Source organism: Ahaetulla prasina, chromosome 1, assembly GCF_028640845.1.
Source record: "Ahaetulla prasina isolate Xishuangbanna chromosome 1, ASM2864084v1, whole genome shotgun sequence".
NCBI lineage: Eukaryota > Metazoa > Chordata > Lepidosauria > Squamata > Colubridae > Ahaetulla > Ahaetulla prasina.
In genome coordinates, this window is record NC_080539.1 from 197,885,590 (window position 1) to 197,898,309 (window position 12,720).

At 44.2% G+C, this 12,720-nt stretch overlaps 1 protein-coding gene across 14 annotated transcripts in view; it reads right to left on the reverse strand.

Annotated features, from left to right (window-relative positions):
- ABI2 (abl interactor 2) overlaps window positions 1-12,720 on the reverse strand; it is a 62,676-nt gene continuing 49,956 nt past the window's right edge. For all 14 annotated transcript variants that reach the window (XM_058186867.1, XM_058186839.1, XM_058186860.1 and 11 more), the window contains 2 exons: window positions 10,086-10,259; window positions 1-5,884 (listed from right to left, as the gene is read on the reverse strand). In XM_058186867.1, coding sequence (XP_058042850.1) covers window positions 5,709-5,884; window positions 10,086-10,259 — 350 coding nt within the window. In that variant the 3' untranslated portion in view covers window positions 1-5,708. The remainder of the gene's footprint in view (window positions 5,885-10,085; window positions 10,260-12,720) is intronic.

The following is a 12,720-nucleotide window of genomic DNA, read 5'->3' on the forward strand; positions in this document are numbered from 1 at the left end:
TGGTGTCTATGAATAAAAGAGTGATAGTACTGATAGTATCGCATTAGGGCCAGGCAGGACTGGTCATGATATTTTCTGCCTTGAATTGCTGCCTATTCTGCTGCACTGGGGGGAAAAGACCATTCTTCTATAGCATGGATTTTAGCATTGCCATTGATCTGGTATACATAATTAGGTATAGAAGACCTTACAAATTCTCTTCATAGGTAAATCTAACAGCTCCCTCTGAATTTCCAATGGGACTCACTTGTCAAATTCGAATCTATCAACACTTTTTTTTTAAAAATGCACCAGTCTAAGTTCTTTGTTTTGAGTAACAACTTCTTTTTTGTTTTACTGCAGTATCCTGTCTAGTAAAAGTGATGTATAATACTGTAAATGTTAAGACAGGTGTATAATCTCTGAGAAATCTATAATCATAGAGAATGTCTATATTTTTCTAATTGGTACACCAGCTCTCACAGAATATGTATTGATGCTCAAAATCTGTCATCACATAGCTAATTTAATCCTATCTAGTTCAACATTTCCTTCATTGATGACATTTTCAAATACTGCTATAAACAAAGGCTGCTCCAACAACCCAAAACTGGAAGACATGCTGCCATTATTAATTAATTTAACACACTTCATTTCTTTTAACACACTTTTCTTTTCTTTCACTTCTGGAGTGGTGCAAAACCATCTAAGCTAGCTATACCTTTAATTTTTCTCTAGCAAAACATGCCTAAGGTCCTGCTCATCAGAAACACTTCTTAAGTCCTTGTTCTTATGTGAAAAAGTTTAACTCCTCACTTTTCACTCCACATAGACATCAGGAATAAATTATGAAAACAATAAAGCTAAAACCACAACACAATCTGCAAAGATTAGATTTTCCTCACCTCCCTACAAAAGCCTATCTGTTAGAGATCGCCCAGAACATTCACTTTTCTCATTAAATTCTCCTTCTCCCTTCCCAAATGTTGCCAATTTAACCAAGGTAAAATAACAAACCCACAAGCAACATCTCTATGGCATTCTTATAAACCATGTAAAATTCAAGCAAAAGAGCAGCCAAATGATACAATAGACTCTGGATCATATTCTTTGCCTCTTCCTTCTTCTATACTATGGTGCCAGCTCTCAAATGAGGAAAATAAAGTTTCCATTGCTAGTGAAGGAGAGGAAAGAAAGCCCCTGAAAAGGATAATCCTTAGGCCTGAAGGCACCAACATATTGTTTGTACGATAAGCAAAAAGCACTTTTCCATAGGGGAAGATTTGATCTTCTAGGACAGCAATATTTGAAGGTTCTGGACCAAAGCTTGACTTCTCAATCTTCTGGAGGGCTATAGGAGCAATATTTTTCTCCCGGAAAGCACAGGGTCAAGAATTTTGACCTGTGGAAAGGACAGGACAGGAGAGGCTCCTATTCTTGCCCTCAATGCATCCAAGGCCCTACATTACGGTATCTCCCCAAATCATTCATATGTTGAGGATGATAAGATAAGATAGATAAGAATTAGGGTCGTCAGGCTTCACATTTCCATTCATTCTCATCTTTAATTTAGGCAAAGCCTACCTTAAATTCAACTACTTGGCTTATGAATTTGGACAGGATGTCTCGCAGTGGTAGGGCTCAAACTGGATGTAGAGAAACTACATGAAGCCAAAGGGCTGCTAATTCGTACCATAGCAAACAAATGTTGCTCTCTAAAAGAAGCAGAAGAATGTTGATGAATATGGGTACATGTGCCATAATTGCATGGTTGGAAAAATGAGCGCTTAGGGAATCAAAGCCATTTTATGGTCAAGGAAAAGCTTTAAAAATTGACACTGAGCTCTTTTTGGTCTCCCCACTACATGTTTTTCCCCACAAGATACTGAAACAGAATGTGGAATGTTCAACATATTTAATAGCTTTACAGCAGGACTAGGGAAAGAGGATAGGTACAAGGGAGAAATCCAGGCCCTTCCTCTTCACCCCTTTTTCTTAATTAAACACTAGTGGGGGCAAAAAGGTAAGTTGGGGAAAATAGTAAATGATATTTGAAAAACCACTCTCACTGTCTTGATATAACATGCAGTCTATGTAACATTACATACACACAGAGTCTGATTACTTTGGGCCTTGTACATAGCATCATCCATAGGCATTCTACAGAATTCAAAATTGTAATTGTACAAAATAAAAAATAAGCATAAAATCCAAGGATTATTTTCACAACATTAGTATTGCAGAATAAAAGCATTAAACCAGCAGGAGGCAAGGAATCTGTAAACACCCTCTGCAGCAGTTTGCAGGAAGATGATCTTGGCCCGTGAAGGATACAGGAAGCAGTCATACAATCAGAGAGTTCCAAATTTTTATAAGGGAACTGTGGTCCTGCCCTCCATAGAAGCTGTACAGTTTCTCCCCAAACAAGTAGCATCTTATAAAAATCATGTGATACTGAAAGCACTTTTAAACAGGAAAAACAAAAAGGCTATCAATAAAAAATAAACCCTCTCCAACCCTCCCTTTCATAACCAGGATTAATTTATGTTCTGCTGCAGAATCATCATCCAACTTCTATTTGTTCTAGGAATAAAATTTGATGGTTTAGGTCTTGCAAAGGGACAGAGTTAAGAATTCACATTACTGATTTTTCAACAGGAGAGCTCCAGGCATAACAGCAGTCTTTTCTACAACCAAAAACAAGTGTCACATTTCCCAGAACAGCAGAGAAGACACCACATGTGAAGGATTGTTAAGGCAACCTGTTTCTGAAAAAGGAAAAGGAAAAGATGGGTGGGGGGAAAACACTCTTCAGAAGTTGATGAAACCATAAAAAGCCAGACAATAACTGCATCGATAATGGTACCAGGCAATAACTGCATCAATAATGACCCAAAAAAAAGCAGAATATGAAAAATTGGGAGAGGAAATTTGAATAAGCTGTGTTTTTCTGCTGCTTTCCTAATCAGCTATGGCTCGGGTTTTTCATTCTAAAGAAATAGTTTGCAACACAGCTCATAGCCTATAGGCACAACACCCAATATGTTTAAACAGGCAAATGTTAGTTTTTCAGAACTGAGCCCATGCAAATCCACAAAATTTGTCCAGAATAATTTGCCATAACCCCTGATCTCTTTTATTCATCCTCTTGGCAGGCTCTGCAAAACTCTGGAGAAAGCAGGGCGCCACTGATGATCTTTGAAGCAGAATCCTACTCCAAAGCTCCAAACAAGTATTACAGTTGTATTTTCAACTTCTCAGAGCAGAGTCTTCTCTTAGCTGGGTCCCCATGGAGCAGTGACAGCCACTTATAACAAGCATATTGATGGAGGCTGCATTCCCATCTTCATATGGTAGGCTGTATCTCACGACTGTACACCGTAATACCACATATAAGATATACAGTAAAACCTATATGCATTCCCATCATGCTTGGTCCTTTGTAGAAATCTACCCTTTGTCCTAACAGATCAGGCTCTCATAACTCATTCTCAATTGGAGGTCCAGTGTTTATGCAAGAAGCTGGTTCCAGTATTCCAACATCTACAGAAACATCCAGCTTTCAGAGATATCCATCCCTCTTGGACAAATCAAATCTGGATGCCTTCAAACAAGCCAGTCCTCAGTGATCTTTATACTATAAACACTGGCATCTGTTGGGGGGTGGGGGTGCCAGTAAAGGCAAACTGATGGTCACACAATGCAACTGAACTTGCATTCCTCTGTACCTCTGCAATATCTACACCATTAAAAAGGGGAGGCAGCTTTGATGATCTTGTTTTTTGGGGATGCCAGTGACAAACATTATCACAGTAGGTCTCAAGCTTTGAAACAGTAATCTTTGAAGGGACCTGGATCTCATTAGCAGTCCTACTAATGGGAGCTATAACAATTGATGCTAAGTTAATGACTTTTGGTAGCACCTGAGGTTTATTAATGGCACAAGCAAGCAACAGAGGAAGCCACAGAACTTATACCAACATAATCTGCATAACTCAGAAAGTTGTTAGTAAATTTATAGCTAGCTTATGTGAGAAAGGAAGGCTGACCACTACAATCAGTGTTCCAAGCACATGATTACTGAACATTATCTTCAGCAATATACTCAGCAAATCAACTAAGAGTAAGAAGTATGAAATGTTTACAATGCCTTAAAAAGAAATATCTTATTCTGTGTATTTGGGAAAACTTTTATTATGTTAATCAGCAGCGAAGAATTGGACTGGGATTATGGCATATAGGTAAACTTAACTTCTCACAATACACCACAGAGCTAATACAAAACCCTTCCGGTCCTTCTCATAATCCCCCCAATTCAGCTGCTATCAGAATAAAACCAGCAGCTAAGCAAAAGCAAGTTTCATAAGGACTATGGTCTACAGTATAGAAAAAAGTTCACACCTTCCCCCTCATTTCATGCCTGAATCTGATAGCTCCATGATTGCTGGATAACAAAAATAAACACATTCTGTATATCCCCTAGCTTGTTGCTAAAGTGCCTACAGACATCATAGCAGATTTTCATTCCCATGTTGGAAAATCACCCACATATTTACTGGTGGGAGAAAAAGCAGTTACACTTTTGCCAGTTTCCAAATTAGCGTTCAAAGAAAACCAACAGCCCTTGGTAATCTTTGGGCAATATTTGTCTGCTTTCAAAGGTCCTTTATGCTATGTATCAAAATCTGAAATAGAACAAATGGCCAATTTCATTAGTACATACTTATTCTGAGTTGGACAAGCTATAGTCAACTGAAGCAGGCTAATCAATTCAGACAAAAGCCTTTCTCTACAAAATACTTATGTCCCTTTCCAACTCCCAAATTATGAAACATGAGGTAATTTTAGAACACTGCTGTCAGCCTGTGTGACAACAATCAGGGCTATAGCCTGACTGAAAGCAGTTTTTGAACACTATCAGGAGGGCAAGTTTAAACCATTTCACAAATATTTTGCATACTGAGGGCTGAATAAGGCTGTTATATAATTATATGAAGAACAGAGGCCATTTTTAAAATGTCAAGCTTTATCGTCCTTCATGATCTTTAGTCCAACTTCTTAAAAATAATTGAATGATACAAAAAGAAGCCCAGTTTATGACTTGGAAGTCTCAATATATTGGGAGATTATCTCTGATGTTACATCCTCCTGTAAGAAGAAATGAAACAGCTCCTTACAAGCCTAGATCAAGCTATATGTGTGAAACAATTGCAGAATTGCTGTATTAGAGATGCAAGGAACCAAGCTGAGACCCAGTTGGTGTGTAATCTCAGAATGTTTGCCAGTACAATAACACATATCCAACAGTAATATGTCCAGAATAAGGAGGGGGAAAGAGATGGCAGATAGCCTAACAAAGCCTTCAGCGCTAACATCCAAGATGCCCCAATACCAGACATGGTATTCCTGAGGAAAAATATCCCATATTTTGATTGAATGGGTCTCAATTTGAGTAATGGATCCCTTTACTGGCAAGTTCATTACATCTCTGTATCTACATGTTGATCAGTCAGCTCATTAATATTGGTCATTCAGCTTGGTCGCTGCTGGCAAATGGAAGAGCCATTCTTCAAAACAATTCAAATCACCATTTTATAAAAAAGAAGAAAGGGGAGTGGTTTTGTTACAATGATCCTTCCTTCCTTCAGGTGCCCAGGTTCCCCCCAAGCTGCCAATGGGACCTGGGCAGCTCAACAATCTCTTGGTTCTGTCTCTTGCCATAGTGGTCTTCATTCTGAGTAGTGCATGATGGACTCTACATAGTTTCCGGGGAAGAGTCCAGTTACTCCATTCATCACACCTTCATACCATCCATCATCATTTTTCTTAATGACGTAGATGATGGCACCTTCCTGAAAGGAAAGTTCATCTTCCTTGTCTTTAGTGTAATCATAAATTGCCACAACTAGAAACAAGAAGAAAAACAAAATTAGCATTTCAAATAAGCAATTGGACCCAAGGCAATTACAGCTTTCACTTAAGAGGTCTCTTGTATCAAAAAGTAGGCATTTTCTTTATTGGCTATTCATTTACAGAAACAGTTGCTATCACAAAATTGAAAAACATGTAGACATGTCCCCATTTTGATTCTAAAATGATGGAATACTAAATTTTAAAAAAATGACTAATTTTACTAAATGACTAATTCCTCCAAACTGTCCACTGACAGGGCAACAAGCTTTCTTTGATAATGGAAGGGGGAGTTCAATCCATACACTTTCCCTTTAACAGACATTTTCCAGGGTATGTGGTGCAGGACTACTAACAATGCTTTGGTGACTTAATGAAATTCTATTTATTTCTCATATGGCTGAAAATGAAATGAAAAGCACAAAGATGATTTAGTGGAAAGTTTTTTTAAAAAACCTCGTTGCCTTGTGCTCAAACACCAAACTTCTAGTCCTACAATTTCAGCTGGGTAACCCTGGGCCACTCACTCACTCTCAGCTCTAAGAATGAGGCAATGGCACATCACTCCTGAAATCTTACAAAGAAAAATAAATGGAGTTATCCAGTGAGGAACCAGGAGTCAACCCTGAGCCAAAGCAACACCCCCCTCTGTGCGCCCCGTTTTTGCGAAAAATGAGCCCATTTTTGACCTCCCAAACCCCCCATACGTCACGTTTTTGCCCTCCATGGCCCCCAGGAGCACTCTGCAGGCCTCCCAAACCCTTTGCGTGTCCCATTTTTGCGAGTCCAATCCCAGTCCAATTAACCTGCAGAGTGCTCCTGAGGGTTGGGGAGGGCAAAAACGTGACGTATGGGGGGTTTGGGAGGTCAAAAATGGGCTCATTTTTCGCAAAAACGGGGCGCACAGAGGGTTTGGGAGGCCTGCAGAGTGCTCCTGGGGGCTCAGGAGGCAAAATGCCCCCCTTTTTGCCTCCCAACCCCCACCCCGGTCACATTTTTGCCCTCCCCAGCCCCCCAGGAGCACTCTGCAGGCCTCCCAAACCCTCTCCAGGCCCGTTTTTGTGAAAAACAGGACACACGGGGCAGAGTTTTGGGAGGCCAAAAATGGCTGTATTCGATGTATAAGATGCACCAACATTTCCACCCTCTTTTGAGGGGCCAGGAGGAAGTGCGTCTTATACTCCAAAAAGTATGGCAACCAGGATTATATGGACTGCGTCACTAAAAGATGCAGTCATACTTTATTAATTGCATTGCTTGATGATGGAAAGTCTGGTCCCAATTGCTGATGTAGGTCAAAGACTGCACATGACACACAGATGAAATGGAATACAATCACAGTTATTAGTAACTGACATAGGGAAATCTTTTTAAAAACTGAATACATAAAATTAAATTTCTGAATTGCATTCATATCTGGGTGTGGTTTGGGTTTTTGGGGAAAGGAGCCAGCTATATATTTTGTTTAAAAGGAGTTGGAGATGGCTAATAACAATTTTATTTCGCGATCACATCGGAAGTCACACTCTGGGACATCACATAAGAGAGCAAAGTCATCTTCTTCTTCTTCTTCTTCCTTCTTCTTCCTCTTCTTCCTCTTCTTCCTCTTCTTCTTCTTCTTCTTCTTATTATTATTATTATTATTATTATTATTATTTATTCGATTTTTATACCGCCCTTCTCCCGAAGGACTCAGGGCGGTGTACAGCCAAAAGTAAAAAACAGACAATACAATATACAATTTAAAATACAAATTAAAAAACTTATTTTATAATTGGCCTAAAAAAACTTTAAAATATATAAAACTAAAACCCCATTAAAATTAATAATAGAAAATTTAAAATTGATAAAATTTAAGCCAGCCCCACACGAGTAAATGATGTGTCTTCAGTTCGCGGCGGAAGGTCCGAAGGTCAGGTATTTGGCGTAAACCCGGGGGAAGCTCGTTCCAGAGTGTGGGAGCCCCCACAGAGAAGGACCTTCCCCTGGGGGCCGCCAGCCAACATTGCTTGGCGGACGGCACCCTGAGAAGTCCCTCTCTGTGAGAGCATACGGGTCGGTGGGAGGCATGCGGTAACAGCAGGCGGTCCCGTAAGTACCCAGGGCCTAAGCCATGGAGCGCTTTAAAGGTAGTAACCAAAACCTTAAAGTGCACTCGAAAGGCCACAGGTAGCCAGTGCAGTCTGCGCAGGAGCGGTGTTACGTGGGAGCTACGCGTAGCTCACTCTATCACCCGCGCAGCTGCATTCTGGACTAACTGAAGCCTCCGAGTGCACCTCAAGGGGAGCCCCATGTAGAGAGCATTACAATAATCCAAGCGAGAGGTAACGAGCGCATGAGTGACTGTGCACAAGGCATCCCAATCAAGGAAGGGGCGCAACTGCCGAACCAGGCGAACCTGGTGGAAGGCCCTCCTGGAGACGGCCGTCAAATGATCTTCAAACGACAGCCGTTCATCCAGGAGGACACCTAAGTTGCGCACCCTATCCTTTGGGGCCAGTAACTCGCCTCCAACAGTCAGCTGCGACTGCAGCTGACTGAATCGGGGTGCCGGCATCCACAGCCACTCCGTCTTGGAGGGATTAAGCTTGAGCCTGTTTCTCCCCATCCAGACCCGTACGGCTTCCAAACACCGGGAGAGCACTTCAACAGCTTCATTGGGGTGGCCCAGGGTGGAAAAGTACAGCTGGGTGTCATCAGCGTACAGCTGGTATCTCACCCCAAAGCCACTGATGATCTCACCCAACGGCTTCATATAGATGTTGAACAGAAGGCGAGAGGATCGACCCTGCGGCACCCCACAAGTGAGGCACCTCACGGTGACCTCTGCCCCCGTCAACACCGTCTGCGACCAATCAGAGAGATAGGAGGAGAACCACCGATACACGGTGCCTCCCACTCCCAATCCCCCCAACCGGCGCAGCAAGATACCATGGTCGAGGGTATCAAAAGCCGCTGAGAGGTCTAATAGGACCAGGGCAGAGGAGTAACCCCTGTCCCTGGCCCTCCAGAGATTATCCACCAATGCGACCAAAGCTGTCTCCGTGCTGTATCCGGGTCGGAAGCCGGACTGGAACGGGTCTAGATAGACGGCTTCATCCAGGTATTGGGGTAGCTGTCGCACCACAGCACTCTCTACAACCTTCGCAACGAAGCGAAGGTTGGAGACTGGACGATAATTACCCAAAATAGCTGGGTCCAGGAAGGGCTTCTTGAGGAGGGGTCTCACCACCGCCTCTTTCAAGGCGGCAGGGAAAACCCCTTCCAACAAAGAAGCGTTGATAATCCCCTGGAGCCAGCCTCGTGTCACCTCCTGAGTGGCCAGTACCAGCCAGGAAGGACACGGGTCCAATAAACATGTAGTGGCATGAAGCCTCCCCAACAACCTGTCCATGTCCTCAGGAGCCACAGGGTCAAACTCATCCCAAACAGACTCGACAAGACGTGCCTCCTCTCCCTTGCTTGGATCATCCCAATTTCGGTCCAGACCATCCCGGAGCTGAGCGATTTTATCGTATAGATAACCACTAAACTCCTCGGCACATCCCTGCAAAGGGTCATCCCGCACCTCCTGATGAAGGAGGGAGCGGGTCACCCGAAACAGGGCGGCCGGGCGGTTATCTGCCGACGCAATGAGGGTGGAGGCGTAGGAACGCCTCACCTCCCTCATTGCCACTAGGTAGGTCCTAGAATAGGACCTAACTAGTGTCCGATCAGCTTTGGAATGACTGGACCTCCAGGTGCTCTCTAGATGTCTTCTCCGGCGTTTCATCTCCCTCAGCCCCTCGGAGAACCAAGGGGCCGGACGAGATCTGCGCCGGGTCAGAGGCCGCAAAGGCACGACACGGTCCAAGGCCCCGGCCGCGGCCTGTTCCCAGGCCACAACTAGTTCCTCAGTCGTGCCGTGGGCCAGATCCTCAGGGAATGGCCCAAGCTCCGTCAGGAACCTCTCGGGATCCATCAGGCGCCTGGGACGGAACCAACATATAGGTTCCGTCTCCCTGTGATGGTGGGTGGCGGTCCGGAAGTCTAGGCGACTAGACTAATAGTCTAATTCTATTACTTGGCAAAATGTAGGAAACCTGTGACTCTCAAGCTCTCAGGATCAAAAGGCATCTGTATAATGTACTGCACTGAATTCAGACCCAATGAGGGAGACAAACTTCCACCCCTTCCTACAACTCCAACCAACTAACCTTTCTCCAAATAAGTTCTTGGTGCCCATGGTGGATCCTCTTCAGCATAAGGATCGCTGTATTCCACCACAGCTGCTTCTTCTTCTTCATAATCCTCTGGAGGAGGGGGTGGCGGCGGAGATTCATCAAAAACAGCTTCGTCTACTGGGGGTGGAGGGGGAGGTGTGTCTGAAACTAAAAAAATAAAAAAAATATGCAAGTTTCCTGACTTACAGTTGCAAGAAAAGGTATGTGAACCCCTTGGGATTACGTGGAGTTTTGCATGAATTGGTCATAAAATGTGCTCTGAACGTCATCTAAGTCACAACAATAGAAGAACACAGTCTGCTGAACATAATACTACACAAACATTAGATGTTGCCATGGTTTAATTGCACATAACATGTAAACATTCACAGTGCAGGGAGGAAAAAGTATGTGAGACCCTAGCCTAATGACTTCTCCCAGAGCTAATTGGAGCCAGGAGTGAGCCAACCTTGACTCCAATCAGTGTGATGATATTGGATGTGTTGCTGACAGCTGTCCTGCCCTTTAAAAACACACACCTGTTGTGGGGTTACTGGTTTCAAGAAGCACTGTGATGTGAACCATGCCTCGCAGAAAAGAGCTCTCAGAAGACCTATGATCAAGAATTGTTGACTTGCATGAAGCTGGAAAGGGTTACAAAAGTATCTCCAAAAGCCTTGATGTTCATGTGTCCATGGTAAGACAGACTGTCTACAAATGGAGAAAGTTTAGCACTGTTGCTACTCTCCCTAGGCATGGTCATCCTGTAAAAATGACTGCAAGAGCACAGCGTAGAATGCTGCATGAGGTAAAGAAGAATCCTAGAGTGTCAGCTAAAGACCTACAGAAATCTCTAGCACATGCTAACATTTTTGTTGACACATCTACAATAAGGAAAACATTAAATAAGAATGGGAGGACACCCCAGAGGAAGCCATTGATGTCCAAAAAGAATATTGCAGCACGTTTGAAGTTTGCAAAAGAGCACCTGGATGTTCCACAGCACTACTGGCAAAATATACTGTGGACAGATGAAACCAAAATTGAGTTGTTTGGGAAGAACACACAACACTATGTGTGGAGAAAAAAAGGCACAGCACACCAACATCAAAACCTCATCCCCACTGTAAAACATGGCGGAGGGAGCATCATGGTTTGGGGCTGCTTTGCTGCCTCAGGGCCTGGACTGATTGTTGTCATTGATGGGAATATGAATTCCAGAGTTTATCAAGACATTTTGCAGGAAAATGGACATTGGTCCTACCTGAATGTCCTTTCTCTGTTGGCGGGACCAGCAGCCAGGCATGGGGAGTGACTCGGTCTGTATCCAATGGGATCGAGTCTGCTAGTTGAAAAGCACCTCCTCCTCCTGGTGCCTTCCAGCTTTCGGACGAGGATGATGCGGCAGACCGACGCACTGAGCTGTAAAACAGGAACTGCAAGAATATGCTATTATGCCCTCCCCCCCCCTGGCATATGACCATGAGAGCCCGAATGACCTCTATAGAAGACAGGAACCGGGCGTTCAGGGAGGGGCTGGCTGCTGGTCCCGCCAACAGAGAAAGGACATTCAGGTAGGACCAATGTCCATTCTCCAGCAGGGCGGGACCAGCAGCCAGGCATGGGACATACCAAAGCAAGTCCTATCGGGAGGGATCCGCCCGGTCCGGGTTAGAACCCCCTTCTAGGACCCTTTGGAGAACCCTGCGGCCGGACGCCGCATCAGCAGATGCATAGGAATCGATCTTGTAATGGCGTATGAATGGATTCGGAGAAGACCATGTGGCTGCTTTGCAGATTTCCTCTAACGGAGCCTGAGTGGCCCACGCAGCTGAAGTAGCCGCGCTTCTAGTAGAATGCGCAGTGATGCGACTTGGAACAGGAATTCCCTGAATCTGATATGCTCTGGCAATGCATGCCTTAAGCCATCTACCGATGGTAGAGGAAGATACCTTAAGGCCGATGGTGGTTGGTTGAAAGGACACAAAGAGAGCCTCCGTCCTCCTGAGAGAGGCGGTACGCTTGATATAAATACGGAGGGCTCTCCGGACATCTAGGGTATGCCAGGACCTTTCCAGCCGGTGTACCGGATCTGGAGAAAAGTCGGGAAGAATGAGCTCTTGTGATCTATGGAACAGTGAGTTAACTTTAGGCAGGAAGGTAGGATCTAGCCGGAGGACCACCCTATCTGAGTGAAAAACGCAGAGATCCGCCCTGGTGGAAAGGGCAGCAAGTTCAGAAATTCTGCGAGCTGAAGTAATGGCTACTAGAAAGGCCACCTTATATGTCAAATATTGCAGGCCACACTCCCGCAAAGGTTCGAAGGGGCCCTTGGTGAGGGATGTTAGAACCTTCGTGAGGTCCCAAGATGGATACCTGTGGACTACCGGAGGACAAAGGTTGGTTGCTCCCTCAGAAATTGACGGATGAGGGGCCGGTGGGCTAGGAGCGTTTAGCACCGCAAGTTAAAATAGAAGAGAGCAGCTACCTGTCGTCGAGCGTGTTCGCTGCCAAACCTTGTTCCAATCCGTGTTGAAGGAAGATCAGGATAGTGATCGAGAAGCGTTGGTAGGGTCTATGTTCTTGCTTGAACACCAGGTGTAGAAGGTGCGCCACGTCGAGCCGTGAT